The sequence below is a fragment of the Condylura cristata genome, unplaced genomic scaffold, assembly GCF_000260355.1.
Source record: "Condylura cristata isolate star-nosed mole 26May11 unplaced genomic scaffold, ConCri1.0 scaffold00002, whole genome shotgun sequence".
NCBI classification, from domain to species: domain Eukaryota; kingdom Metazoa; phylum Chordata; class Mammalia; order Eulipotyphla; family Talpidae; genus Condylura; species Condylura cristata.
The window spans coordinates 46,285,301-46,312,364 of NW_004567103.1; the positions used below are offsets into that span (position 1 = coordinate 46,285,301).

Here is a 27,064-nt window from a genome sequence, read left to right on the forward strand (position 1 = left end):
TTCTTAGTGCAGGGCCTTAACCCCCTGCGCCACCAGGGAGGTCCCCTAATTGAAATATTTTTATTGAGTTTGTTGAGTAATTTATAACACCCCTAAAGGACAAAGACTCACACCTCTGCAGATGTATACTGCCACCTCACACCCACCATCAAAGCACCCACAGTCCTCCACCATAGCCAGGTGAACTCCCTCCATCTTTTCTCCTCCATACACTTACTTTCTTGGATAGAGACTAGATGCTAAACCAATAGTGGAGTTTGGTTTATATAAAAACATTTTTCTTTCTGAAATTTATAAACATGCTAATATGTATATTTGGATATGTGTTGTTATACCTACATAAATGTGTGTTGTTATACATATATATGTATTTCATTACTCACTACAAAAGTCACTGTTAAGAAAATAAAAAGACAAGCCACAGGCTGGGAGAAATATTTATAAAGCTATATCTGATATCAAAGGCCTGATATCAATTCCAAATAGACAAAGAACTCTTAAATTCCCAAACAACACAATTCAAAAGTGGGCAAAAGATCTGAATGGACACATCACCAAGGAATATATACACATGGTAAATAAGCATATGAAAAAATGCCATACATGATATCTCATCAGGAGATACAAGTTAAAATAAGACACCATTACATACCTATTGAAATGGCAAAAATCCAAAACACTGAGAACATCAAATGCTGGTGAAGATATGGAGAAACAGGAATTCTCATTTATTGCTGGAAGAATATAAAGGGGTACAGCTACTCTGAAAGACATTTGGCAGTTTCCTAGAAAGCTAACCATATTCATAGCATATAATCTAACAATCCTAGATTAAAGTATACCTAAAGCAGGCCCTACCTGGTGGTGCAGCGGGTTAAAGCACAGCACTGAGAAGCTAAAACCACTTCCGCATGAGTTCGATTCCCGCCTTCCCCGGAGGTGACCACTTGGCGTGGTCGACCTCTGCTCCCCTCAGCAGTGTACTTCATTGATCTGCCTGTTCTGTTCCCCACTCTGTCTCTGGTGAAGCCTCTCGCCACCCCTGAGCCTCTGGCCTGTACCCTAGTTCTGTATGCACAAATAAATAAATCTTTAAAAAAAATATACCTAAAGCAGTCAAAAACCTATGTCTTAGCAAAAACCTGTATATGAATGCATAAGGCAGCTTTATACCTAATTGCCAAAACCTGGAAGCAACCAATATATCTTTCAGTAGTTATGGATAAATAAACTGTGGTATCTCCAGACAATGAAATAGTTTCAGTAATTAAAAAAAAAAAAAAACCAAACTATCAAGGCATGCAAAGACATGGAGGCTTGTTAAATGCCAATCTGAAAAGGCTATATACTATGTTATTTGAGATCACACCGCGTAAAAAGGCAAAACTATGAGGACATTTAAAAAAAAATGCACAGTAGCCAGGAGTTCAAGAAAGGAGAAATGAGTCAATGACATAACAGGATTTTTAGACAAGTAACACTAGTCTGTATGATATTGCTGTAGTGGATATATATCATTAAATATTTGTCAAAATTCACAGACTATACAACAGAAAGGATATACCCTAATGTGAATTATGAACTTCAGTTATTAAAATATAAAATATGCACTTATTAATTATAAAAAAAGAGTCACACTAATACAAGATGTTAATAATAGGGAAAACTGGGGAAGAGGGAAAAGTAAGGACATATATAGGAATTCTGTACTTTCTGTTCAATTTATCCAAAAATTCCAAACTATTAAAGAAAAGCATATTAAAATTTTTTTTACTCCAATCTTGAAAAACAAAAATAAACAGGAGAAAATACACTTCAATCCTATATGTTTAATTTTAAAGTTGAAAAGACTCTTAAAATGAAAACAAACCAGCAGTCGAGGTTAATGGGGGTAGAAGGTCTAGAAGGTATGTGCTGTTTCAAATAAATCAGGTAAGGAAAGAATTTAAAAATAAAATTCCTCTCTGAAAGTTTTATAGCCATGCCATAAACATCCAATTCTGGAAGCAAAGCAGCCTAACTTGACTCATACACCTCTGCCATACATTGTTTGGCAGCTGCACTCCTGATGTCCTGGGTCAATGCCAGAACCTAACTTGGCATCAGCAGAAAGTATATCCTGACCTAATGCACTCAGGAAAGCACCGGAAATAGTTCCTGCTGAACTTTCTTCAGATATGTGTGTAGTAACAACCTAAGCAGAAATAATGTCCAAAAAATATCCAACTTTGTAACTATGCTTTAATGAGTTGCAGGAATGAGACAGGGATTATGTTGCCTTTGAGACTCTGTTGTAGGAACATGCTCTCTCTGTCAAATGGGTGACATCTGAGCCCTTTATGATCCCAGTGATTGCTGTTTGGCAAGCGGCTTGCAACCCCTTCAAACACAGGTGGCTAGTGTGAGGTGATTCTGTAGCATGGATGGGAGGCTGAGGGTTTCTTTCCTTAGTTTTGTCTAATACAGTCATCTAATTAAAAAAAAGTTTTCACCCAAATCAAGTTCAGCTTTCAGTTTTCTAATAGGGTGACCAACTTATCCCAAGTTGCTTGCAACTATCTTGGTGTTGGCACTGAAAATCCTGCATCCTGGGGGAAAACTTTCTGGCATGTGGAAACAGGTATTTGGAGACCCTAAGAATTAAAAGTTCCAAAGATAAAACACAGTCCAAGTTTGTTTTCTGATAGCTGAACTGCTGCCAGGATCAGCAAAATTTAGGAATGAGCAATGAGGCAAAGGAAAATAATGAAGTAGATGGCATCAGAGAAGCAACTAGATGAAAGAAGCCACTGTAATTTGCTCAGCAGTAGTGGCATGCACAGACCATTAAAGATCTGACTGTAGTTAACAGATACTCTTGGGGGCTCTACCACCACCCAGCACCGCACACTGCCAACAGCAAACCCCTTTGGGAGACTGGTACAATATCACTTGCTTCTCGGCTCCTTAAAAATTTACCATGCTCTATCTTTACAATGGGATGTAGTTGAAGTTGCTCTAAGAAAATATGGTCTAATTAAATAATGTAATCATCCAGATTAGTGGCAAAGTGAGCCATATTATATACTTCCTGGCCTGACTGTGCTTTCCTCTCGTATATGAGAAGTAAGTCAGGCTCAAATAGACCAATTAAGACTCTGATGAAAGGACAGAGGCCAGTTTCCCCCAAGCCACACGTCTGCACACTTTGCAAGCCTGCTCTCAGTAGAGCGGGCTGGTTGAACAACTTCAGACATACAGGACTCCCCCATAATCTGAAAGTAGACCATTCCTATTTGGTGTGAGTGGGTAGGTTTTTTTTTGGGTGGGGGCAGCAAAACAAATTCCATGTAAAGTAATGGTAAGAGCATTCCAAAACACTCAAAATAAGCTACTAATTCACATCAAACAACATTATTTTTAATTAGTGGGGGGAAACTTTATTTGCCACCATCATACACTCAGCCCACTACTGCCCCTTTCACAGAGCCTTTTGTAGAACGGAAAAGTTAACATTCACTGCAACTTAGAAGCAAAGTTGTTAGATGTTAGTGTATTTTGTTTTTCAACTGTAAAGGTCACAGTATTCTCACAGAAACGTGGGTTGAAATAATGGGCCATGTAAGGCAAAGAATGGTAACTCTAAAATGTTTCTTATGGAATGTTTCTGCAGTTAACAACCTTTGATCAAGCTTCATTACTTTCTAAGGCCAATGGGAATTTTATTTAACATGGTATTTTTCAGTACAACCCTTCAGGTATGAATTAGCATTTCCCTCATTTTGCATGTTCAGGTATTAGGTTCAGGTAAGGAACTGTTATATAACTTGATTAACACTACACAGAAAAGCAGATATTTGAATGAGGCAGATGAGACTCCAAAACCCAAGCCTTTAGCAATTCAACCATACTTTAAATTTTTCTTTTTAGAAAAATATATATGTGTTCTAACATGCAATGCCAAGAGAGAATAAAGACCAGGTGGCATGAATATAGAACAAATAGCAAATGAATAAACCAAAACATATCAATAGTCATGCTAAATGTAGGTGGTCAAACCACTCTTAATTATAAGGAAAAGATTATCAGTTTGGATGAAGAACAATGTCAACAAAATTCCTGCAAAAGGATTCTTCTGTTCCACCATACCATCCTAAATTCTCCTCCTCTCTGAACTAGCCTTACCCACACCCCATCATGACCTTATTCCTGAATACTATGTGGCTGTAGGGAAAATATTTTCTTCTACGGGTCTATTGTTTTCTACATATTCATTTAAAAGGTTCTGGTATAATACACTTATCTTCTCTTGTCTCTTGAAGTTCCATAGGAACTGAAAGTCCTAACACTTATTATTCATCTTCCAACTTCATATTTTGTCACAGAAAAATAGGCTAAGAAGACATTTGGAGAGACCTGAGAAATTACTACATATTTCTGTGTTACAACAATATTTGAAATCAAAAATATTTCCTTCTCTGGGTGGTCACATTATCTTTGCTATCTTCTAGTTCATAAATATTTCTTATGACCACACTTGTATTTTATCTTCCAGAAGTAGTGATTATGGCTACACATAGAACCCCAAACTGACTTTCACCATATAAGGTAGCAAACATTTTAGAAAAGGGATCAGAAATAGTGATTTCCCAAAGAAGTGTGGCAAAATGCTTGTATTCTTACTGACAGGATGGCTATATTGCCAAAAAGTCAGAACTAGTCTCTCTCTTAATCCCTATTCTTTACCAAGCCTTACATTTTGATTTTTAATGATTGCTCCAACTGTTTATCTTTTCTTTAACAAAATGAAGTTTTGAAGCAGTTTCCTAATTTGAGGTTCTTACAAGTAAAGGGAAAACTATGGCGCTTGGCATTCACTTTCTTCCTTCAGAAATGTAAATGTAAGTGGCATGGCTAGGCAGTAGAAGGCTACCTTTCACACAGGTTTTACTTCCAGACTTTGTGGTTTCCAAAAATGTAAATTTTTGGCCAACATCAGGTCACATTATTCTACTCTCTGCATCCTGCCTTGCAAAATGTCTTGCACACGCACATGAGAATGGTAGGGGCGGCAGGCAATTCAGACGTTCTTCTTACCAGGTCTTGCAGGGGCTCCCCTCGAGGGACTCAGTCCTTGGTGATCTGGGGCAGCATAGCATGTCCGTGCAGGCAGCGCATCAATTCCAGAGACCCAGGGCTTCAGAAAGACCAAGTCAGAGAAAGGTTATTTTTATCCTCTGATAAAGCAGCTTTAAGGACATGGCTTCCCTTTAACTTAGGGACCTTTAACCTTAACCATATGGGAAAGAAGGTAAATACATTGGGGTCATGTTCTGAATTGCTCCTGTCCTCATTAGAATTGAATGGGAGTTCTCTCTTAGGGCTATTAGTACCAAAATCTCAGCACCTTTTGCTTCATTTATTTTCCCCTCTGAACGAGTCAACCTTGCTCCCTCTTAAATTAATTCTAGTCCAGAATATAAAAACAGCTATGTGCTGATTTTCTCCTGCACTTAATTTTTATCCTTAAGAAAGAAGAAAGAAAATGTATAGGAAGGTATTAATCTACTTAACATTTCTAAGTACATCATCCAAAGGATTTTGTTTTTTTAATCTTACATATGCTCAGCAGAGTTACTGGCAAAAACTGTACATTTTCTTCATTTCATCCTTTCAACATCAAATAGTAGGCAGCAAAAATTGGATCAGACTTCAAAGCCTGCTGTGGGCTCCAAGTCACAGAGAGACGCCTCCATTTCACATATTGAATTCGAGCAGGATATCAAAGTGCTACCAAAGAACCTCGGGTCCTTACTCAGAAAGAGGCTCTAACATCTGTAGAGAGTGGAGTGCACAGACAAATCACCTCAGGGAGCAGCTAGCATTTATTCTCAGCAGCAAATTTCCAGGCTTTTGATTCTCTCTTCGTTGTACCACCCTGTCTCTTTTCTGAACCACAGTTCTTCAGCAAGCTAGGCTTTTGTCTCAAAGACTTCAAAATATCACTAACAGTTTCATGCTTGGATGTGCTGACCAAGCAGCCACAGATAGGCTCCGTGACCATGGACTTGGGCAGGTCTGAAATAAGGATACACCATTACTTCGGAACCCAGATGCCCAGCTACCTGATGTGGATGTCCTGCCAAAGTATCACACCCTTTTGGAGGACTCTGGGCTTGTGGATACCTGAAAAAATAAAAAGAATGGTAATTATTGTGAAAATATTTGAAAATGACAGCTAAAAAAAAAAAAAAACTTAAAGAAGACAGTAATCCTCCAAAAACGTACCAGAACAACTCTTTAATTAGACTTCCACTGGTTCCCACTCCAGTCCCTGGTTTAAAGACCTTGGTACTAATGCATCCTACTAGGTGTTGTTCCTACATCCATAGCCATCCTGAGATCCCAAGACATAAGACACGGACCTTTTTAATGTTGCACCATGGTTTATTATTGAGCTATCACAAACTTTACCAACCAAGTTGATGCTAAAACTATACCCAGCATATTCATCACATTGTTTAAAAACTCAAAGTAGATTCTGTAGTCAAATAAGCTTGGGAAATACTGAGCTGTACATAGTTTAAGAGGTTTCCTCACTGCAGGAATGATTGTTATAAACACACTATGCAGTCATAAATTTTTTAAATATGGGAGGGAATGATGTAAGGTTCTCTAAGCTAATTTAACTGAGAAATTTAAAAAGTGATAACTTATTAACATCTATTAAGATATTAATATTTTAAGGAGCAGAATTTTGAAGAATTGTGCTGTGTTCCTAATTTTTAGTAATTGGAACACACTTCCAATAAAGTGTGATAACGACAACATCCCGTGTAAGTGGAAGGCACCTCTTAGATGATATTTCAGAAGGAATAACCAACAGAGCAGAAGACACTGCTGGGGGAGGGGAAATCTATGTCCTATCCTCTTCCCTCAGTGCTGCAAGATGCCTGCCTTCTCTCTCTCTCTACTTCCTTTCTCTTCACACAGACAAGCATGTGTGTGAGCATGTTTGGGAAAGTTTTTGCAGTATTCTGGGTTCCTGATTCCCTAATCTATAAAATGAGGGAATTGAAATTAATCATCCCAAAGTCTAAATTAATAATCTTAACCTTTATTTAAAATGACATTTTCATTTTCTGAATTTTTCGTGAATAGCTCATGGGTATTTTGTTAAAAATGATCTATTTATATGGACCTCCCTGGTGATGCAAAGGGTTAAGTCTCAGCACTATGAAGCAATCCACAGCCACTGCAGCTAGAGTTCGATCCCTGCCCAGGGAGGTGACCCACATGGTGCAGCAGACCTGTTCTACCTCACCTACTGCTCCTCTCAGCAGTGTTATTTCTGTCAAAGTGCCTATTCTGCTCCCCACTCTGTCTCAGGTGAATCCTCTAGTGCCCTCTTCCCACCTACCCCACACCTCTGGCCTACACACCAGCTCTTGTATGCATAGATAAATCTTTTTAAAAATGACCTATTTATAGTAGATTATAAGTAATATAGCCAATTAAAAATACCACATCAGCACCTGGGGGCTTTAGTGATACATTTATCTCTGTGTATATTTATCTTCATAGGACTCTCACTATGGCTGGTAAGTGCCATAAAGGCAATTTTTGATCTGTTTTATTTTATATTGCTATATTGGGACCTCCAACTAATGTCTTTTCTTCTTTAATAAGGAAATAAACCACTTAAGAACTTTTCAGGTTTCTATGATTTTTGAGGACTCAAAGGCCAGTGACAGTTTCCTATTTCTAAGGTGAACTCATCAGTATGACTCCCTCCTATTCAATCTAAGACTGTTCAGTATAATGTTTCCATGTGCTACATTTTAAAAAATCAGTAGAGGTGCAGTGGAGAGTTTCACAGATTAGAAAGTATGTCATCAAACAAAATTAAGGGATTTCTTGCCAGAGAGGGTTCCCAGGACCTTTAAATTAATAACATGCACAATAAAACCCCCAAAGAGGAAAAAGAATGGGTAGCATTTCCCAGGCATTAGTTTAACAAAGGAAACCTTTCTCCCTTGGAGTATGTCAGAGGCCTATTGGTTCTTATAACACACTTTCAGAAACATTGATCTGAGCAACTTTAGTTGAAACAATTGCAATTTGATTTTAAAAAATAGTATAAGTCAATTTTCATCAAAATTCTAACTGCCTCAATTCCTTTCATCAGGTATTGTAGCTTGCCTCAGGGACTTGAGCCTGGCAGTGAGTAGATACTGCTTTGCAAGCTGTCACCAAAATAAGCAGCAGCACAATGCTATCAAATAATCAACACGTACTGCATGCATAGATGCCACCAGGCATGGGTTATCTCAAGGAACATTTCAAATAATCATGTGGATCAGCTTTACTTTTATATCCACTTTATAGGTGAAGGAATTAAGATCAAGAAACTAACATGCTTCATGACATGACCAGTAAATGGTGCTGTATAGGACTTGCTGACATAGAAATAAAGATTTCAAAGGGAAATTATTGAATCATACAAGATTACCAAATACTTTATATACATGGTTGATGGGGAACAGGGAAGGCATTCATATGGTGCCACAGTACCACCACAAAGTGTCCTTCTTTCAAGTCACAGGGGGAATAGATACACTAGACAAATCTGGTCTCCATCTTAAACTAGTGTCAAACTTAGTGCCACTAATGTCCAACAACATTGTCATATGATGTTAGCCAGTATGAGGTATTTATTTTTTCTTTTGGTCAAACACATTTAACTTGTATATAATAAAGCTTTAGATCTAAATTCCAGTTCAATCAAAATGTAGGGTATACGAGGATAAATAAGAAACCACGTAAACAAATACAGAAGATGAGTTATTTTATGGGATAACTGGTTCAATTTCTTAAAAAGTCAGTGTTGTGGGGCCTCCCTGGTGGTGCAGGGGACTAAAGCACAGCACTATGCATTATCTGTAACCACTACAGCATGAGTTTGATCCCCGACCAGGGAAGTGACCCACATGGCACAGCAGACCTCAACTGTCCTAACCACTGCTCCCCTTATCAATGTATTTCAGTTAATGTGCCTGTTCTGTTCTCCACTCTGTCTCTGGTGACTCCTCTCACCCATCCCCTGACACCTCTGGCTTGTACCCCAGTTCCCATATGCATGAATAAACAAATCTTCAAAAAAAAAGTTTAAAAAAAGTCAATGTTGTAAGAAAAGGGGCTACTGTACATTAAAGGGGATTGAAGGGCATAATAACTCGATGTCTTTAATGGCCTAGATTGGATCCTGTTTGGCCAGAACAGTTGGGAAATTTTGACTATATGGGCATTAGATGATATTAAGGAATTATTATTCACCTTGAAACTTAAATTTTTTTTACTCATTTCAAAAATATTTTAAATTATTCATTTTAAAATAGTATTTTGAGTCTGTGGAAAATCTTATAAAAGCGACACTATACTCACCTTCAATAGGAATCACATACTAAATGGTAGAAGCTATGAATCTAGTTATCAAAGGGTACTGAAAAGTAGATAGTGCATGTATGTGTATGTGTAAGTGTATGTGTATGTACCTGTGTGTATATATTTCTAGGGTTCTTGAAACCTCTCAGAGGTCATAACTAAAGTCAAAGTAGACTGCCTCAGGGCTCAAAAGCTTCACTGCAATCATTTCATTGAACAGGGAGTTCTAGGGAGAATGGAAATTCTGTCATAGTTGAGAACACTTCTGCTGGGTATTTGCCCTGAAAAAGCTCTCAAAACAAAACTCAAACCTACTTTCCTCTATTTAAACCCTGAACACAGGGCCTCCCTAGTGGCCTAGGGGCTAAGTCTCAGTGCTATCACCACTGCAACCTGAGTTCAATCCCCAGCCAGAGACCTAACTCACATAGCACATCAGACCTCTTCTGTCTTGCCCACTGCTGCCCTCAGCAGTGTATTACAGTAGCTCTGCCTGTTCTGATCCCCACTCTGTCTCTGGTGAATGCTCTCATCAATCCCCCCAACTCTGACTTATACCCTAGTTCTTGTATGTGTATATAAATGCTTGAAAAATTTAAAAATAAACCCTAACACAGTGTGACTGAATGAGGGGCAGGGTGAAGTTCACTCCTTAGTTTATGGTTATTGAAAATGCCCAGCATTTTTTTTTTTTTTCTGGAGTAAAGATTCACGAGGCCATCTGGCTTTGTCATGTTGGGTTGACAGTACTAGGTGGAGTCACTAATGTCCTGGGACTGGATCTCAGCTTTTACAGACTCCAAAACCCAAAATCACTGAGATGTGATTTTTTTAAAAAAAGATTTATTTATTTATGCTTACAGAAGTGGGGACAGGTCAGAGGTCCGAGGATTCACCTAGGAAGAACAGGGAGCAGAACAGGCAGATCAACTGAAATACACTGCTGAAGGGAGCAGAGGGCAGGTCAGGAGAGCTGCTGCGCCATGTGAGTCACCTCCCTGGCAAGGGATCTAGCTCCTGCTACAGTGGCTGTGATAGCTTCATCGTGCTGTGTTTTAACCCATTGTGCCGCCAGGGAGGGCCGAGATGTGATGACTTTGGGGGGAACTGACTTGGAACTCAGTTCCAAACTCAGAAGAGTCATTTGAAAAGGAATTGGCAGTGTGCGATTTTACAATGAGTAATATAAATTGGGCTATACGTCTCTCCTCAGTAGTATTTCATATACCCTGAAGACCATATTACACATTAGGATTAGAATAAAGCAGGGAGTTTTTAAAGGATTTAATCAAATTGGTCTTCTAACTACCCTTTTTCTTAACTCTGTTTTCCTTGGGCAGGAGTGGAGACACACTGGATACCTTCTGCCTCCTATTTACTCAGGTTCGTTTAAATTTCTTTGTGCAGTTTTTATTAACTTTGAAAAAATTTGCCAGATGATATCTTATCTTTTATCAATTATAATTTAGAATGTCTTCTGAGACTTACTGGGAAATCCATTAGTGTTTACACTTGAAAACATCTTCTAATTTTAAAAACAGGATAGGTTGGAGCTAATCATTTGTGGGTGGATTTTTGCTAGCTTCCAGCTGTCTCTTGATTTAGGAGTAGCTCTCATTGTAAACTCATGTCTTACTTGGTAGCTCTGGGAGAAAGACATTTAATCAGCATAACCAAGCAGATTTGTTCCTGCTTCATTGATAACTTTAAACAAATCTTTCATACATGGGGTTCTACTTTTAATTAAAAAAGGTCAATTTCTTGTTCGCAAGAAGCAGCAGCCAATTTCCCCCCAGAAAGTATTTCTGGCGTAGGATATTTTAACAAGCTAGAGAAGCAAGTTTCAGAGAAATAAGTTCTACAATTTTCCTTATAGAATTTATTAACATGAAAGACAGTAGGAAATATAAACATCTTCAGAAATGCTTTCAATAAATTCAAGTTCTGAAGGTAAATTAAGACATTTAAAGACATCAGAGAACACTACTCATGTAAAAGGTCTGTGCCATTCAACACTAAGAGGGTTTCTGTATGAACTGGCCATAGACTGAACCCCACTGGCAAGTCAAACATTCTTATGTAGCTTTTACAGGAAACCTGAACATTCTTAGGGCTGAGAGTAAACACTTAGAACAACACCCAGCTGAACCTTCCCACATGGTCATTCTGCATAATCCCTGATTTGCATTAGGTAGGTGTCATTACATCTTCTCCCCTGGCTTATCTTTAAGTATTTTTGAAAACATAGAGGGTTGGAGGCAATAAAATGTTTTAAGAAGAAAATGATCATATTAAGTTCAAAGGCACCCAAAATATGTAAATTAATGTATCTTTTATTACCAAAATGGGAAAAGTTCACATGTCTAGGATGCTTTTTGGCTCATTTTCTACTCACCATCATCACAATAAATAATCATTTGTCAAGGACCCACTGAAGATTTATATTTCCATGATTTTGTCTAGATGCTTGTCTTCGCTCTTACCTACCTGGTCATAGCACCTTTATTCTTTAGTTTAGGTGTCAGTAACTCTGAAAGCTTTTCCTGCCCATCCTTACCTCAGCAACACTTTCCACAACAAGAAATGTTCACAGCTTTTGTCTTCTTTTTTCCTCACTAAGTTTGACTGCTTGGTAACTGTTTTTTGTTTGTTTGTTTGTTTGTTTAAAGATTTATTTATTTATGTATGCAGAACTGGGTTACAGGCCAGAGGTGCAGGGGCAGTAAGATGATTCACCAGAGACAGAGTAGGGAGCAGAATAGGCAGATGGATGAAGTACCCTGTTGAGCAGCAGGTGTGCCAGAAGAGGTCTGCCATGACATGTAGATCACTTCTGAGGCAGGCGGGGATCGAACTCATGCTGAAGGGGCTTTAGCTTCTTAGTGCTGTGCTTTAACCCACTGTGCACCAGAGAAGGCCCTGCTTGGTAACTTTTATGGTGATTTTGAATACATACCTAATATCATGTCCAATTAGAACATTGCTGAATTGAATGTGAACATTATACTTAAATATGTGGATATTTATTTGCTTTTGTACACACAATTATTACAAGTTTTTGAACATAGCTCAAGGACATATCATTAAAAGGGCTAAAAAAAGGCTGATAAATTTTTCATAATGCCATTACTCTAAGTTAGTATGATTTGGCTTAAATATTTATGCTAATTTCTCAAGTCCCAGTGAGCCCTTTAAGTTTAATCATATTTGTTTGCCTCATTGCTTTTCCCTACCTTGAAGCCATGTAGCCATTTGCCAGTAGCTACATTCTCATTTATTTTTTGTCATTGTTTCCTATTTTACTGTAAGCAGTTACTACTGTGTAAGGACTCAAGTAGGAGCAGAGGCTTTTCTTCAATCTGCTGAGAATGCTTGCTATTGGAAAAAAGGACAGTCAACTGAGAGCCACCTATAAAATTTATTTCAGTTCTCTCTTAACAAATAAGCAAGCCAGGAGACTGACCTTTAGGCTCTGAGGGTGGAACTAAGATACTAGAGGGAGAGAGAACACAGCAACCTGAAGGAATACAAACCACATAACACGTGGGCTGAGGGCCACATGGCAGCCAGAGCAGCTGAACAACACCGCTCCATGCTGAAGCCTTGATCAAATCATTTCACTTAATGCTCACTTCAGCACTAGCTGGATAGGTCCTGATAGTGTCCACATTTTACAGGCAAAGTTTGGGCTATTCAGGGACCCAGATATAAAATAAGCCATACAAAAAATGCCAGAGGTGCCATTTATATGTGGAATATAGAGAAAGCAAAAAAGGAGCCATTCCCTTGATGGGAAGGCAAACTTGTCCCACCACTGCGGATAGCTGAGTGGAGGTTTCCTCACACTACTAAAATGGAGCTACCATTTGACCCAGAAATTCTACTCCTAGGAATTTACCCAAAGAACACAAAAACATTAATTCAAAAGGACACCTGCAACCCTATATTCATTGCAGAACTATTTACAGTAGTTAAGATATAGAAACAACTCAAGTGCCCCCAAATTGATGATTAGATCAAGAAGATGTAGTAAATATACACCATGAAATACTATTCAGTGATCAAAAAAGATAAAGCCATGCCATTCACAGCAAAATGGATGTAGCTAGAAGGGATTATGCTCAGTGAAATAAACAAGAAGGAAAAAGAAAAACACTGATGGTTTTGCTTATAGGAGGAATATAGGGGAAACAAATAAGGGATCAGGAAAAAAATAACCAAAAAAATTAGCAGGCAACTATAAATCAGAGACATTTTTCAAGAGAAGGGCAGGAAAAGGGATCAAAACAGGGAAAGAAGAACACATGGGACTATGTTAACGATGGTTCACGGTCAGGGAAATTTTATAGGTAATACATCTGAAAGGAGAAAGCATACATGTGTGCATTGTACAAAAATGGACAATGATGTAAAATATATATGTATATATAATTCAATAAGAAATACTCAAACAAAAACCCTAACACTTGAAAGGTGACTACAGAACGGAGACATCCAGAAGGGGAGGGACACAAACAATTATGGCAGTTGACTTAAAGGTGCTTTGGTGGGTACACTGAGGTAACTACACCTGAAGGAGTTGAACCTGTATTTCCAAAATACTATTGAGGATGTAAACTGATGGCATGCCATGACCAAAATTAAAAATAAATAAGAAAAAATCTTGCAAAAAAGTAAATTGTAATAAATAAAGTTTATGTATGATTTTAAGAACATGTTTTATATGTGTAACATAAGGTCTGAATATCACTGCACAAACATTTATCAAATACCTGTCTCCTTCTGTTACTAGGGCTCCAAGAGTGAACGGGAGTTCCAAGATGCCTATATCTGTAAGGACCTACAATCTAGCAGAAGAAGCAGATGTATGGAAGACTATGTTAGTATGTTAAATAAAAGGATGTGTCAAAGAAGAATATTAAAGCAGGGAAGGAGCACAGGAATTTTTAGAAGCAGGGTATACAACTTTAGATTGAATGGCTACAGAAGATGACATTTGAATAAAGATCTTAATAAAGAGGAATTGGGATCTTTGAATATGTTTTCAATCAAAAGTTCCCAAAGGTAAAAAAAACACTGTATGTTATACCATACAGACATAGCAGACTATGGTAAATACTTAGTAAAGGATTACCAACCATGTCATGACATATACTCATGGTACACATTGTCATGACAAATTAATTCTAAAGTATCTGGGGAGTATTGCTGTCATATAAAAACAGGGCAATTAGTTAAATTTTAATTACAGTAACTATTCAATATATTTTTTTTTTAATTTTTTTTTTTATTTATTCATACAGAACTGGGGTACAGGCCAGAGATGCGGAGGGTGAGAGGATTCACCAGAGACAGAGGGGAGAGCAGAACAGGCAGATCGACGAAGTACACTGCTGAGGGGAGCAGCGGGCGTGTCAGGAGAGGTCTGCCACACCATGTGGTCACCTCCGGGGCAGGCGGGAATCGAACTCATGCGGAAGCGGCTTTAAATTCTCAGTGCAGTGCTTTAACCCGCTGCGCCACCAGGGAGGGCCCAATATTTTTTTAGTATAAATTTTTTTCAACTACTTCATGGGAGACATACTTATAGTTAACATTTTTGTTGTTGCTTATATAACACTCACATTAAAGTGCATATCCTACACTTCCATTTGTTAACTGTATGGCAATTTGAACTTGGGGAAATCAACCCCTTGTTCTTCATCAGCATAATATAAATAAAAACACTTACGCTGGAGCAAAAAGGTTATTTGTGTACTTTCAGACAGAACAAAATAAAAATATAAGACCATAGAATTTTAAAAGGATTAAATGAAGAGCTTTATACCAGGTCAGAATTTATAAATAAAAATCAGTACATATTTAGTCATGCGTTACATGTTTTAAAATTTTGTACATCTGAAAGACAAATTCCTAAACCTGAAAGCTTCAGGCTTGAGAGAGCAAGGAGAATGATGATGACCCATTTCTGGGGTGGCTTCCTTTCTCTGACCTCTTCATCTCTCCTTTGATCACAGGTAACTTGTGGGTTACCTTTCAGGTACATTTGTAGCACTTTAAAGTCTGGATTTGACCAGAGCATAGAATAGGTAAAGAAAACTTCAGAACCATTTACTATGTCTTTTTTCATGTTGTAATTAGGGGCACTGAATGCTGGAGGCGCTCTGTGACCTGTTCAAGTGACTAAGGACAGAGACGCTGTAGCATCCATGCTCTCTGCATGCTGTTGTGTCCACTGCCCACCCAAAAGGCAAAGTTTAACTAACTTTTCCCTGTTTAATTCTATGTGTCCCCACTGTGCTTTTATAATTAATAAGTTTTTTATGGTGATTTACTCTGAAGTATGCAAAGAGCTTGCTACTTAAACTTTCACTTGCTAGTTTCCACTGATGATTCTTGCTTAAAACAATGATTAATAGTTGTCAAATAGTGGTTCTCTAGTTTTATCATTCCTTCTACATTTATTACTTCACGTTTTATTGCAAGGAAAAGCTTAACATGTTTCTCTCCTTCCTTTCCTCCTTTTAATTTTGGATCAATTCTGTTTTATTTAATATATTACAATCTTCATTTTTAATTCCTTTAAAAATTCATTTATTTTTTTTATTTATACATAAAGGGCTGGTGTACAGGAGCAGGGAGAGAGAGGATTCACCAGAGACAGAGTGGGGAGCAGAACAGGCAGATGTACTGAAATACACTGCTGAGGGGAGCGGTGGGGGAGACAGAAGAGGTCTGTTGTGCCATATGTGGGTCAGATCCCTGGCTGAGGATCAAACTCAGGCCAAAGTGGCAACAGTGTGATAGTGCTGGGACTTAACCCCTGCACTACCAGGAAGGCCTTATATTATAATCTTTTATTATTTACTTGATATTGTTCTCAGCTTAGCATTGGCTTAGGTTTCAAAGGCTGGGAGTAACAAATACTTCAGAAAAAACTGCATAATACAAAGGATTATACCAAGAAAGGTGGATGGATGCTTCAACAGTAACTTTTTCTCTTATTTCTAGTGTTTTTATGTGTCAGATGAGAGCCTGTGTACTTTGTGTATGTTATCTCATTTAACCTGCAAGTGGTAGATGTAGTGTCATTTTATTTTCCATTTAAAGATGAGGAAAGGGAGGGTCTGAGAAAATAAGTACGCACATCCAGAGCTCATGTTCAGTAGTAGCAGGTTTAGTTGCTCAATCACCAGGCAAGCCTACAAATAGGTGTAGAAACCTTGAGGAAAGGACAAGGAACAGTCTGCACTGTTCCTGAGCTTATCTGAACCACTGTTGCAGGAACTTTAGTCAATGGAACTTTTTGTATTTTCAAAAATGGGCTACATGGAAAATTTACAAGTTTGTCATACTCTAGCAACCCCTAACCTGTCTTGTGGAAACTATCCAATATTGCCTGAAGTCTCATGAGAGAAGAATGAAAGAGCTGATTTGTGTAATGTCAGTGGACACAGATCCAGAAAGACATCACTTGGGCAAGACACCCAGGGGAGCATTCCCGTGGGTCAAGACTAGTGAAAGACAAATTCAGGAAGCAAGGAGAAAATTAAGCAAAGAGTAGCAGGGATTCTTAAATTCAGTATTTGTTTAACTCATTAGCTCCCCGGTGAATACAGGGCTGTAACTTTGGCCTCCCCACAGGCTAAGAGACCAAATGCTTTTTCCTGTTTCTAACATACCACACCACCAATTTCAAATGACAAATTTCAGATTTTGTAAGGAGCTAAGGTAAAAAGAACTTAGATGTAGGTAAAAATGTTAGTGAAACTAACAAACTATTTTTGCTCTGCCTTAGAGGGAAAAGCACAGTGTATGTGAGAAGAATATTCTTACCTTCCGAGGAGGAATAACTAAAAATAAAAGACAACCAGGTGCTTCCTGCCAGTCAGAAAATCCAATAAGCAAGAAGATGCCTCAACCTGGCACTGGAGAGTTAACAGTCAGCCTGACTCCTTCCACCCAAGTGTGGCCATGTGGTTGTCAGAGCTAACAGCTGCCAAGCAGAGCCACTCAGATTAACCCATAGGTGGTGTTGAACCACTTCCCATTAAGATATTTGCAATGTAAACAAAAATGATAGCCCCACTCTGAGTGCTGGGAGTGGGCCAGAAGCACTGGCTGTTCTTGTTGACACAAAGAGGTCTCCCGGGGAAGGTCTAGGCAAGAGCTCAGAAGAATACTCCTGCCCGTGTCTCCAGGCTGTGTTGATCTTATGCCATGAGAATCTTGATACTAGGGACTGTTTATTATCTAATTTCCCAATCACAGTAGTCGTTCTGTTTCACCAGAGATCTCTGTTCCCCTGTCTTCCTGACCTACACCATTCAGAAGAAAAAAAAAATTCACCCTTCTGTTTTGTCTACTCACCAAGGAAATAAGTCTGAGAAGTTCTTCAAATGTACATAGAAAGGACTGATGTAACTACTGTCAACAGTTTCGGTGACAAATACTTGTTCAGGTTTGTTTTAAATCTAAGTCACTGGTGCAATGTTAACAGGAAATATGCTGGCATATTTGAGTCCTGCAGGTAGAAATTAACTGCCTTTTTTTTTTTTAAAGATTTATTTATTATTCATACAGAACTGGGGTACAGGCCAGAGATGCGGAGGGTGAGAGGATTCACCAGAGACAGAGTGGGGAGCAGAACAGGCAGATCGACGAAGTACACTGCTGAGGGGAGCAGCGGGCGGGTCAGTAGAGGTCTGCCGCGCCATGTGGTCACCTCCGGGGCAGGCGGGAATCGAACTCATGCGGAAGCGGCTTTAGATTCTCAGTGCTGTGCTTTAACCCGCTGCGCCACCAGGGAGGGCCAAAATTAACTGCCTTTTAATTCACAAAAATGCACTTGGAATTGAAACATTATATATATTTCCTTCCAACCCAGAGAAGAAAGTTAAATAAATAAATGAAAGTAAATAAGGTTATGGAAATGTGGAAGTTAATCTCTAGGACTATAACCTAGGTTTCTTTAAATATTGATAATGAAATGTTTTTAGATAGATTTTATTTTACACAAATTTTGTTTCTTGTAATACTTTCAACTTGAGTAAATTTTCTTCTCTCAAATTTTTTTCTGTCAACATAGGTTCAATGTGCAATGGCATTTTTTTTTTTTTTTTGTCAAAAACTCATACTGAGGCCCTCCTTGCTGGCGCAGCAGGTTAAAGCACAGCACTAAGAAGCCTAAGCCACTTACACATGAGTTCAATCCCTGCCTGCTCCAGAGGTGATCACATGGCGTGGCAGACCTCTCCTGACCTGCCCACTGCTCTCCTCAGCAGTGTACTTCGTCCATCTGCCTGTTCTGCTCCCCACTCTGTCCCTGGTGAATCCTCTCATCTCCGCATCTCTGGCCTATACCCCAGTTCTGTATGAATAAATAAATAAATCTTAAAAAAAAAAAACTAATACTGAGTCTGAATATAGCAAAGGTCTAGATGAGATACAGCAAAGTAGATATCAGAAATGCACTGGATCTTGTCCACTCATGAAACAGGTATTATAGGAAGGGACAAGAGATGATAAGATGCTTAAAATACCGTGCTTGACTTTATCAAAAGATTAGAAACCAGAACTTTTAGAGATGTAAGTATTAACTGCATAAGGACACAAAGAAGGGAGAATGAAAATAAGATAGTGAGACAGAAAGTAGGAGGGAAAGAAAAAAGGCAAAGGAGTTAAGGAAAAATTGAGATTTCCCTAAAAAAGGTAGAAGTGTTATACTAAAAACTTTACCGTATAAAATAGAAGTCATCTGGCCTCTTAAAGAGCAACTTTTAGAATTATTGTTACATATTTTTAATGATTATGTTCAAATAAAATTAAATGTGACTAGACTCCAGTTCTTTGTAAATGTGTGAAAGAGTTCTGGGAGAGGATTCCTCCCATCCAGTCATCCTAGCAAGGTATGTACCACCCTTTGCTAGTGGCATCATTTACTGGCAGCAAACACATTTCTAGAGATTAATGTAAGCACAAAAGTTAATATGGTCACTAAATTTTAAAGGGCTTTTGAGGTGGTATCCTAACGTTAGCTGTCATAAGATACACTGGACATACTGGGAATTAGCTTTTATGTTAAACTGTCCAAATACCTATTCCATTTTTGTCTGAGGCACCAGACATAAAAATACTGCCTTGAAGTGTGATGCTTATGCGGGCTGAGTGTGGTCACAGAAGCCAAGTAAAACATGCTTTCTAACATCATTTCACTGTGTCTGGTTCCTGGCACCTGACCCTTAACTAAGAGATTCACAATAGGTGTTATCTGCCAATGACTAAGTTTCTAAAGAAATACATATTAAGGGCCCTCCTTGGTGGTACAACAAGTTAAAGCACAACACTATGAACTTACTGCAGCCGCTGTAGCATCCCTAGCCAGGGAGGTGACCCACATGGTGCAGCAGACCTCTCCTGACCCACCCACTCCCCTCAGCAGTGTATTTCAGTTCATCTGCCTCTTCTGCTCCTCAGCTGTTTCTGGTGAATCCTCTCACTCCCACACCTCCTTTGGCCTTTACCCCAGTTCTGTATGCATAAATAAATCTTTAAAAAATACATATGAAGCATCTTTCCAAACTTAGAGCTTATTATTTTAGATAGGAAGGTAGATCCATTAGAGAGAAATGAAACTATGTTAACAGCGTTGCCTTTCATCAATTTTGTTACAATGGAAACCAGTTTGTATATCAAAAATGAATATTATGTTCAATTCAAACACAAGATAAGTAGGAAACTTTTTATTGAGGCCAAACTAATTAAATTTAGCTTTGGACCCAACAGAAATAAAACTTCAAGGAGTGCATATCCATTCACCCATTCACCAACTACTTTTACATTAGACCTATCATGACTAAAGATTCAAAATTCTACCTTTGGTAATTCACAGAGAAAAAAGTGACACATAGCTTCAGTCCTGAATCTTATTATCTCAAGGAGAATATAGAACAGAAGTTGATATTTTACGTTCTCACTATGTGTTGAGTAGTCATCTAAATATGTCCTATGGTTTATTCTCTCAGTAACCATAGGCACCAGTATGAGATACATTCTTAGCTTGCCCAAAGTCACTGAACTAGTTGGGCGTACCTGGGCCTAGAAGAGAAGAAGAGTGCTGCAAGAGTTTATGGACTATTATGTTCCCTCTCCCTGCATGGTAACTCCTGCCCAGAGAATCTGGAGTCACACTCACATACTGGTTTTATGAGTTAAACAGACCAATGAGTTAAGTATCAATGGAAGACAGTTTCTACTCAGATATAGCAGATTGCCACTAGACACTCTCTTTTTTTCAAGAGTCATCAGATATCTGAATTGTTGATTAAATCTATTTATGTATATTGGAAACTAATGAGACCATAAAAACATTATAGATGCCAAATATGTCCACAGACTACATTCCCTCCAACGACTGTGGTTGTACATCTTTGTCTAATAGAATAGGGCCCAAAACATTTTGGGTAGCTTTTTAGGCCTCACATGTCCTGGCTTTCCACTGCTTTGTTCCGTAAAATGGTTTACCCTGCATCAAGTCACTCTTACCCACCCTCAACCTTCATCCCACTGGACATCTCACCCTCCCCAGAGGACTTCTAAGTCATGCATCACTCTATTTCTCTACCTACAATTCTCTTCTACTGTTCCTCATCTGCTTCAGGGTCTTAGAGAAGGTGCGACAAGAGCAAGATTTAGGATAGGTAAAATATCAACATGTAAAAAAAAAAGAACTGATAAAGGGATTATATTTAGGAGGAACCATGAAGAGATACATAGAAACAGGAAAACAAAGGACATGTTGAAAACCACCAAATAGTCTAAAAGAGATCTCTGGTCCTTGGAATCTAATCCTACAATGAGAACATCTGATTGCTGACATTCTAGACATCTATAATCCTTCTAAAAGGGTCCTTTGCATAAGGATCACTCATGATTTAAGGTTTGTTGAAATAGTTCAGATAAATATTTATGTACAAGCATAAGCAAATCCACAAGGAAAAATAACTCAGAACAGATTTTTCCTTGAAGCTCTTCTCAGCTGGTGATAAGGTTTTGAAAATAAATGTGGCCAATTAATATTTTAAAATCGAGACAGTCTAAGAAGGCTTTAACAATAGAGTAAGCTCCGAATGCTATCATTTCAAGGTATGCCAGTGGAATCCTGGCCAGACCAGCATGGGTGAGACTTGGGCCCAAAGTCTATCTCAGATTTATCCCTGAGATAAAAAAAGCCAATATGTGAAGCAGAGAATGAACCACTATTTGAAGTATCAATGTGCTGGAATCCTCAATGTTTAATTTAGCCTACAGTTCTAGGGCTAAGTCAGAGGGGTCTGGAAACTAGGAACCTTTTAAATGCTTCTATTATCACCATGAAAAACAGGCTGATATCATCCCTTATTGAGCATTTATTATATATCTAGAATTGTTCTAGTTCTTTGTATATATTATCTCTAATCTTCATGAGAATTCCCTTAGGTCCTGAACTTCAGTATTAGATGAAGGAACTTGCCCCAGATTTAATTACTTGTAGTATTTACATTCAGGTTTGTCACCCAAGAGGGTAATCTAGGGTGACAAATAGAAAACACAGGGTTCTACCCCATTATAGGCATTTCATAAAAGAATGCTACCACGCCTGACCCTCCTCCCCAGTACATACACACACAGCACACTGCCTGTCCCCACTGGGTCCATACAAGATCTTCTAAGGCCCTAGTGTACTAACTTCCTCCAGAGTGGTAAGAGATTTGAAGGAGTGCAATGAAAGTGCAAGGAAAAAATAGCATGGGCACCAAAGGTGGAAGAGAAATGTCTTCCTGATACTGATATGTGAAGAAAAGTTTGGTTTAATCTTAGTGCTGCCATGTATTTCTGTAAGGACAACCCCTTTTCCTCCATCACACATACTTTCTGTCAAGATATATGGCAATCTGTACTTCACAGCCCACATGAAAATCTGGCCCACAGTCAGCCCTGGCTGGGAGGCTGTTTCTCTGGCTCATCAATTCTGAGGTCAGCCCAACTGGCTTCAAGCCTTTGAGCTGCAAGGATGACACACAGGAGAAATATGTGCACATTTTCCCCTCTCACGAGGTGCCAGCTACCCTGGAGCTGCCTAAGTCACGAAGGTTCCCATCATACTGACTCTGAATCTTCACTGAAGTGAGTCTGAATCCCCACAGTGAAGCAGCTTCTGTGGGGGTATGTTACAAGCTGCTAGGTAAAAACATCTGCACCACCACTATCAATCTCCTGTCTCCCTCTTAGAGGCTTCTTTTTTAATACAACAACAGGCTAACTGAGCTAAAGAATATCAAATGAAAAACCTTGCGAGAGCTTTGCCATATGCAAGCCAAATTAAATTATGGGGTATAATCCTTACTATTGTATTTATCAGCATTCAAATGGAGGATTATCATCATGGGAACAAAGTCCCAGGACATAAAAGACTGTTTCATTCTGTCATTCACTGTATATAGTTTCAGGGTCATGTAGGAAGTGGAGCAGAGAAGCAACACGCCAACCACTGACTTGTACCTGCAACCTGAGGTTTCCTTCTTCCAGCCAAGTTAACCCCACCCTGTCCTGCACAGATGGGAGCACTTTTTTCAGGAGGCTGTAGGCTTTCTCCCAAGAATTTGGTGGTGGAATTTTTCCACCAATTTCAGGGTGACAGTTTTAGACCAATCAGATTTTATCTCTTAGCTGATTGTGACTAAGATTTGCTGCAATGACAGTCAGAGACAACATATAGTAGAAAAACCTGGGGGTAAGCATTTGGGGTTTGGAATCTAGAGAGAGAGAGTAGAAATACTGGCTAAAAGTGTGGGCTCTGGCATCAAACAGTCTGTGTTCAAACCCTGACCTTTTCACTCTACTAAGTAACACCGGTGAATCACTAACTAGTATCAGAAATGTATAAAAAAAAAAAGAGGTATAAAATGTATACCTCTTCCATAAGGTTGTTACAGGACTAAGTAGTATATCATGTAAAACTCTAGCACAATGTCCAGGAAGCTGCTAATGAATATGAATTATTAATTGCTATTACTGTTAAAGATGAAATATCTGGATTCAAATCCCTAGATTTGCCTCTTATTCTCTGGCAACACAGGTGATGTCTTCAGACTGGGGGGCAGGAGTAGGTCGATCTGATACCTCCACACCAGTACTGGTTTCTGGGCCAGCATTTAGAACATACTTCATTTGCCTTCTCCTGATTTGGTGTACTTATCCATAGCATCGAGTAAGCCAGCTCAAGAGGCTGATGTGAAAATTACAAGGCAATTCTGGGAAAGGCCTGGCAGTGCAGGATGTATCAGGTGAATCTGAATGATGACTTTACATGTCCCTGTCCCTCTTATTCTCAGCAGTATTTCTTGTCATCTCTTCCTTATGAACTCTTCCTTTTGATTTTTGCCTTTCTTTATCTTTCCCTGGAAACTGTCTTCTCCCATCATTACCCATTCAGGCCTCTCAGCATGCTTTGTTAACTGTTCCTCCAAATCCTTCTTTCTTTCCTCTTTCTTATAGAAGCTGAAAATGCTGATACTAGGTTTCCCAGCCTCACATGAGACTCCCCCGCAGGGCTCTGCCTGCAAATTCTTACCAATGAGGAATGAGGGGTGTGTCATGGCGACTTCTGGGAAAAGTTTCCTACCTGAGCTGCTCCTATAGAGAGGGACACCTAAAGAGGATCCCATTTCCATCGGTCCCTTCCTAATTGCTTTGGGCATTACTATGTGAGAAAGTGATGCTTAGCACTGCTTTAGTTACCTTGCAAGCACAGTGGAGGCATTACCAACGTGCTGAGAGTAGCAGAGCAAAGAAAAAGAGAGAGCCTGTGTCCTTGATGATTCCACAAGTGGCTAATCCAGCACAGGAACTTCTATCTTGGGCCTCTTGCAGATAGGACCCTTGAATATGTTGTAGGAGGGCTAGTTAGATATTGCTGAGAGCATCCTCATTGCACAACTCAGCTCTTGTCTATTTTGTTCATCTTGCTTCCAAGACTACCTGCCTTGTACACCCCAGTTGACCCACAGCGCATGGAGGTGACTATCAAACATAGAGGAAAAATGGGAGCAGGGGAGTCCTGACACAACTTATGAGTGACTCTGGATCATGTTGTCCTGAACAGGAAGAGAACTTCATTCATACAAATCTAAGATTAGCCTGGGAAGTCATCTTGATAAACTTACTGAGCATCTACTGCATATAGAGGAAGCAGGAGGAAGACTGACCCTCACCTTTAAGAAGCTGACTTGTAAGCACTCTTGAGTTACAATGCCATGTAAAATGTGAAGAGGACCACAGAGTTTAATAAAGTGCTGTCTGAGGATCCAGTCGGTGAAATTCTGCTACTCCAGCCTTCTAAAACTTGTATCAGAAAGTAAATAAATTCATCACTAACCACTGTTTACTTCATGTGATTTGTTGTCCTACGAAGGTGTTTTTAATGAAGAAATAGATTATTTTACATTTAGTTATGAGTTCATTATCTTGTCATGCATCAGCAGTTTGAGTAGTACTGTTATAAATGAGCTATGAAAATTGTAGGCATGTTAAAGAGAAGTAAGATCTTGATGAAACTGTAAGGGTTCACTAGAAAAGTATGGCCAAAAAGAAGAGAGGTAGGTGCCGTGGTAGTGGATAAATCGTCCAATTGCAGGTGCTTTAAGGATGTACCAGATGTGAATCTGGAGTACAAAGTGGAACAAGATGTGGGAAGCTTGGAATAGTAGCCTGAGAAGTCTGAACCTCTGTTATTCTAAAATGAAAAATCACTAATTTCTTGGAGCAGTTAGACTACCCCTTAAGATGACTGATCAGGCACCAGAAACAAAAGTTGACCTATAAAGAGAAGAGGACAGGAAAAGAAATAATGGTGGTCTGGACCAGGGAAGGGTGCTAAGAAATTGACTAGAGTTGGTTTTAAGTGAAAGCTTACTGACAGGCTTGAAATCAAGTCACAAGAGTGTGTCCGTTGGAGGAGAGTCAAGTGGAGAAGGTGATTTGGGGGCTTTTCTGTTGAGGCCCTGGTGTGTAAAACAGGAATATATGTCCAACAGGAGTTGGTATAGGAGTGTGACACTCAGAGTAGAGATCTGAGAATTATGCTCACATAGCCGAGAGCCAGTATAGGAATACACTGGTGAGAGAGGGTACCAGCCAGATGAGAAGTAAAAAAAGAAGAGAGCCAAGAATTTGGAGAATCGCCTGCATTTTATCGGTGGGTGAAAAAGAAGAATGAACCCAGAAAGAAACAGAGGCTAAGGAACAAGTTGCAACCCGAAGAGATGGTAGCACAGATGTCCATGGTGAAAGGAAAGCAAGGAAAGCATAGCTTCAGAACTGAACACTGCAGGAGCTGATGAAGAAGAGGCTCTGGTGACTGGGAGCTGAGCTTCCCAAGGACAGTTTTAAATGGACATAGATCAGATTTCACAGTTTAGGAGAGTGGGTTTGGTGAGGGAGTAAGGCAATTGACTTGGATGTCAGTCTGAGGAAGCCTAGTGGCAACTTGAGTAGTGGCAGAGGCAGGATCAAGATTAGACTTCAGCTAGAATGGGAGAACTAAAAAGAAAATAGAAAGCGGCAGCAGAGAAAAAAGTGTCTGAAAGGATCTGCTGGGCCAACCAATGGTAGCCGGCCTGCAGGAGAGCGAGCCTTTGCAAGGAAGAGGACCTGTGTTCTCTAAAGAGGAAAGCAAAGGAAGATGGGACAGCTGAAGATACAGAGAGAGATTCGAGAAGGAGGGAAAAGAGGTGAAGTTGCTCACAGCACTGTTCTGACTTTTGATCAAAGTTAGCTGTCAGCTGAGCTTGAAGGTAACTAGCCAGGGCTGGAGCCACTAGCAAACTGGCTCAATGACTTGCCCAAGGTCAGACAGCCAGAAAACGTTAGCACTAGGACCAGAACCCAAGTCTTCCACTTGCCAAGTTTGTGGTCTTCTGGCTATACCAAAAATCCTAAATTTTGTTATTCTAAAATGGAATATTAGGTCTATAATATTTCCTTAAGTGTTCTTAAACAAAGGTCACTATTTAAGAATAGTACTTAAAAAATAGTCCAACAAAGATTTGAGACCATGGTTGTCCAAGGGGTTAAAGTGCAACACTAAGAAGCTATCAGCGGCCACTGCAGCACAAATTCGACCACTGGCCAGGGGGGTGATCCACCTGCTGCTCCCCTCAGTAGTGTATTTCAGTCAGTCTGCCTGTTCTGTTCCCCACTCTGTCTCTGGTTAAACCTCTCACCCCCAGGACCTCTGGCCTGTTTCCTGGTTCTTGCATGCATACATAAATAAGTATTTTTTAAAAATGTTGAGACCTGTAGAGAAAAATAGATAATTTGTTAAGTCTCAAAAACAGTAAGTCTCAAAAAGTTATTTCTAAAAAATTACAACCAAGATCATCTTTTTTCCTATGTGAAAAATTGCTAAGTGCTTTCTAATGCTCTGCTTCTTTCTCAAATCAGCTGTGTCCTCCTGCTGATATAGGCGACAGGGCCTGGAAAACTTTTCTGAGCGAAGATAGGTTATGAGGCTTCCCTGAAGAACAGGAAGTAAATGAAGTGCCGGATTTCACTGGCCATTGGAACAGAGTCCTTGAATTAAGACTGGGAAAGTTTATGGATG

General features: G+C 39.2%; 1 protein-coding gene across 1 annotated transcript in view; it reads right to left on the reverse strand.

The window, feature by feature from the left end:
- MYO3B (myosin IIIB) overlaps positions 1 to 27,064 on the reverse strand; it is a 354,102-nt gene that overhangs the window by 72,602 nt on the left and 254,436 nt on the right. The window contains exons 30-31 of the mRNA XM_012725499.1: positions 6,105 to 6,165; positions 5,077 to 5,176 (exon numbers count right to left, since the gene is read on the reverse strand). Of these exons, the coding sequence (XP_012580953.1) occupies positions 5,077 to 5,176; positions 6,105 to 6,165 (161 nt within the window). The remainder of the gene's footprint in view (positions 1 to 5,076; positions 5,177 to 6,104; positions 6,166 to 27,064) is intronic.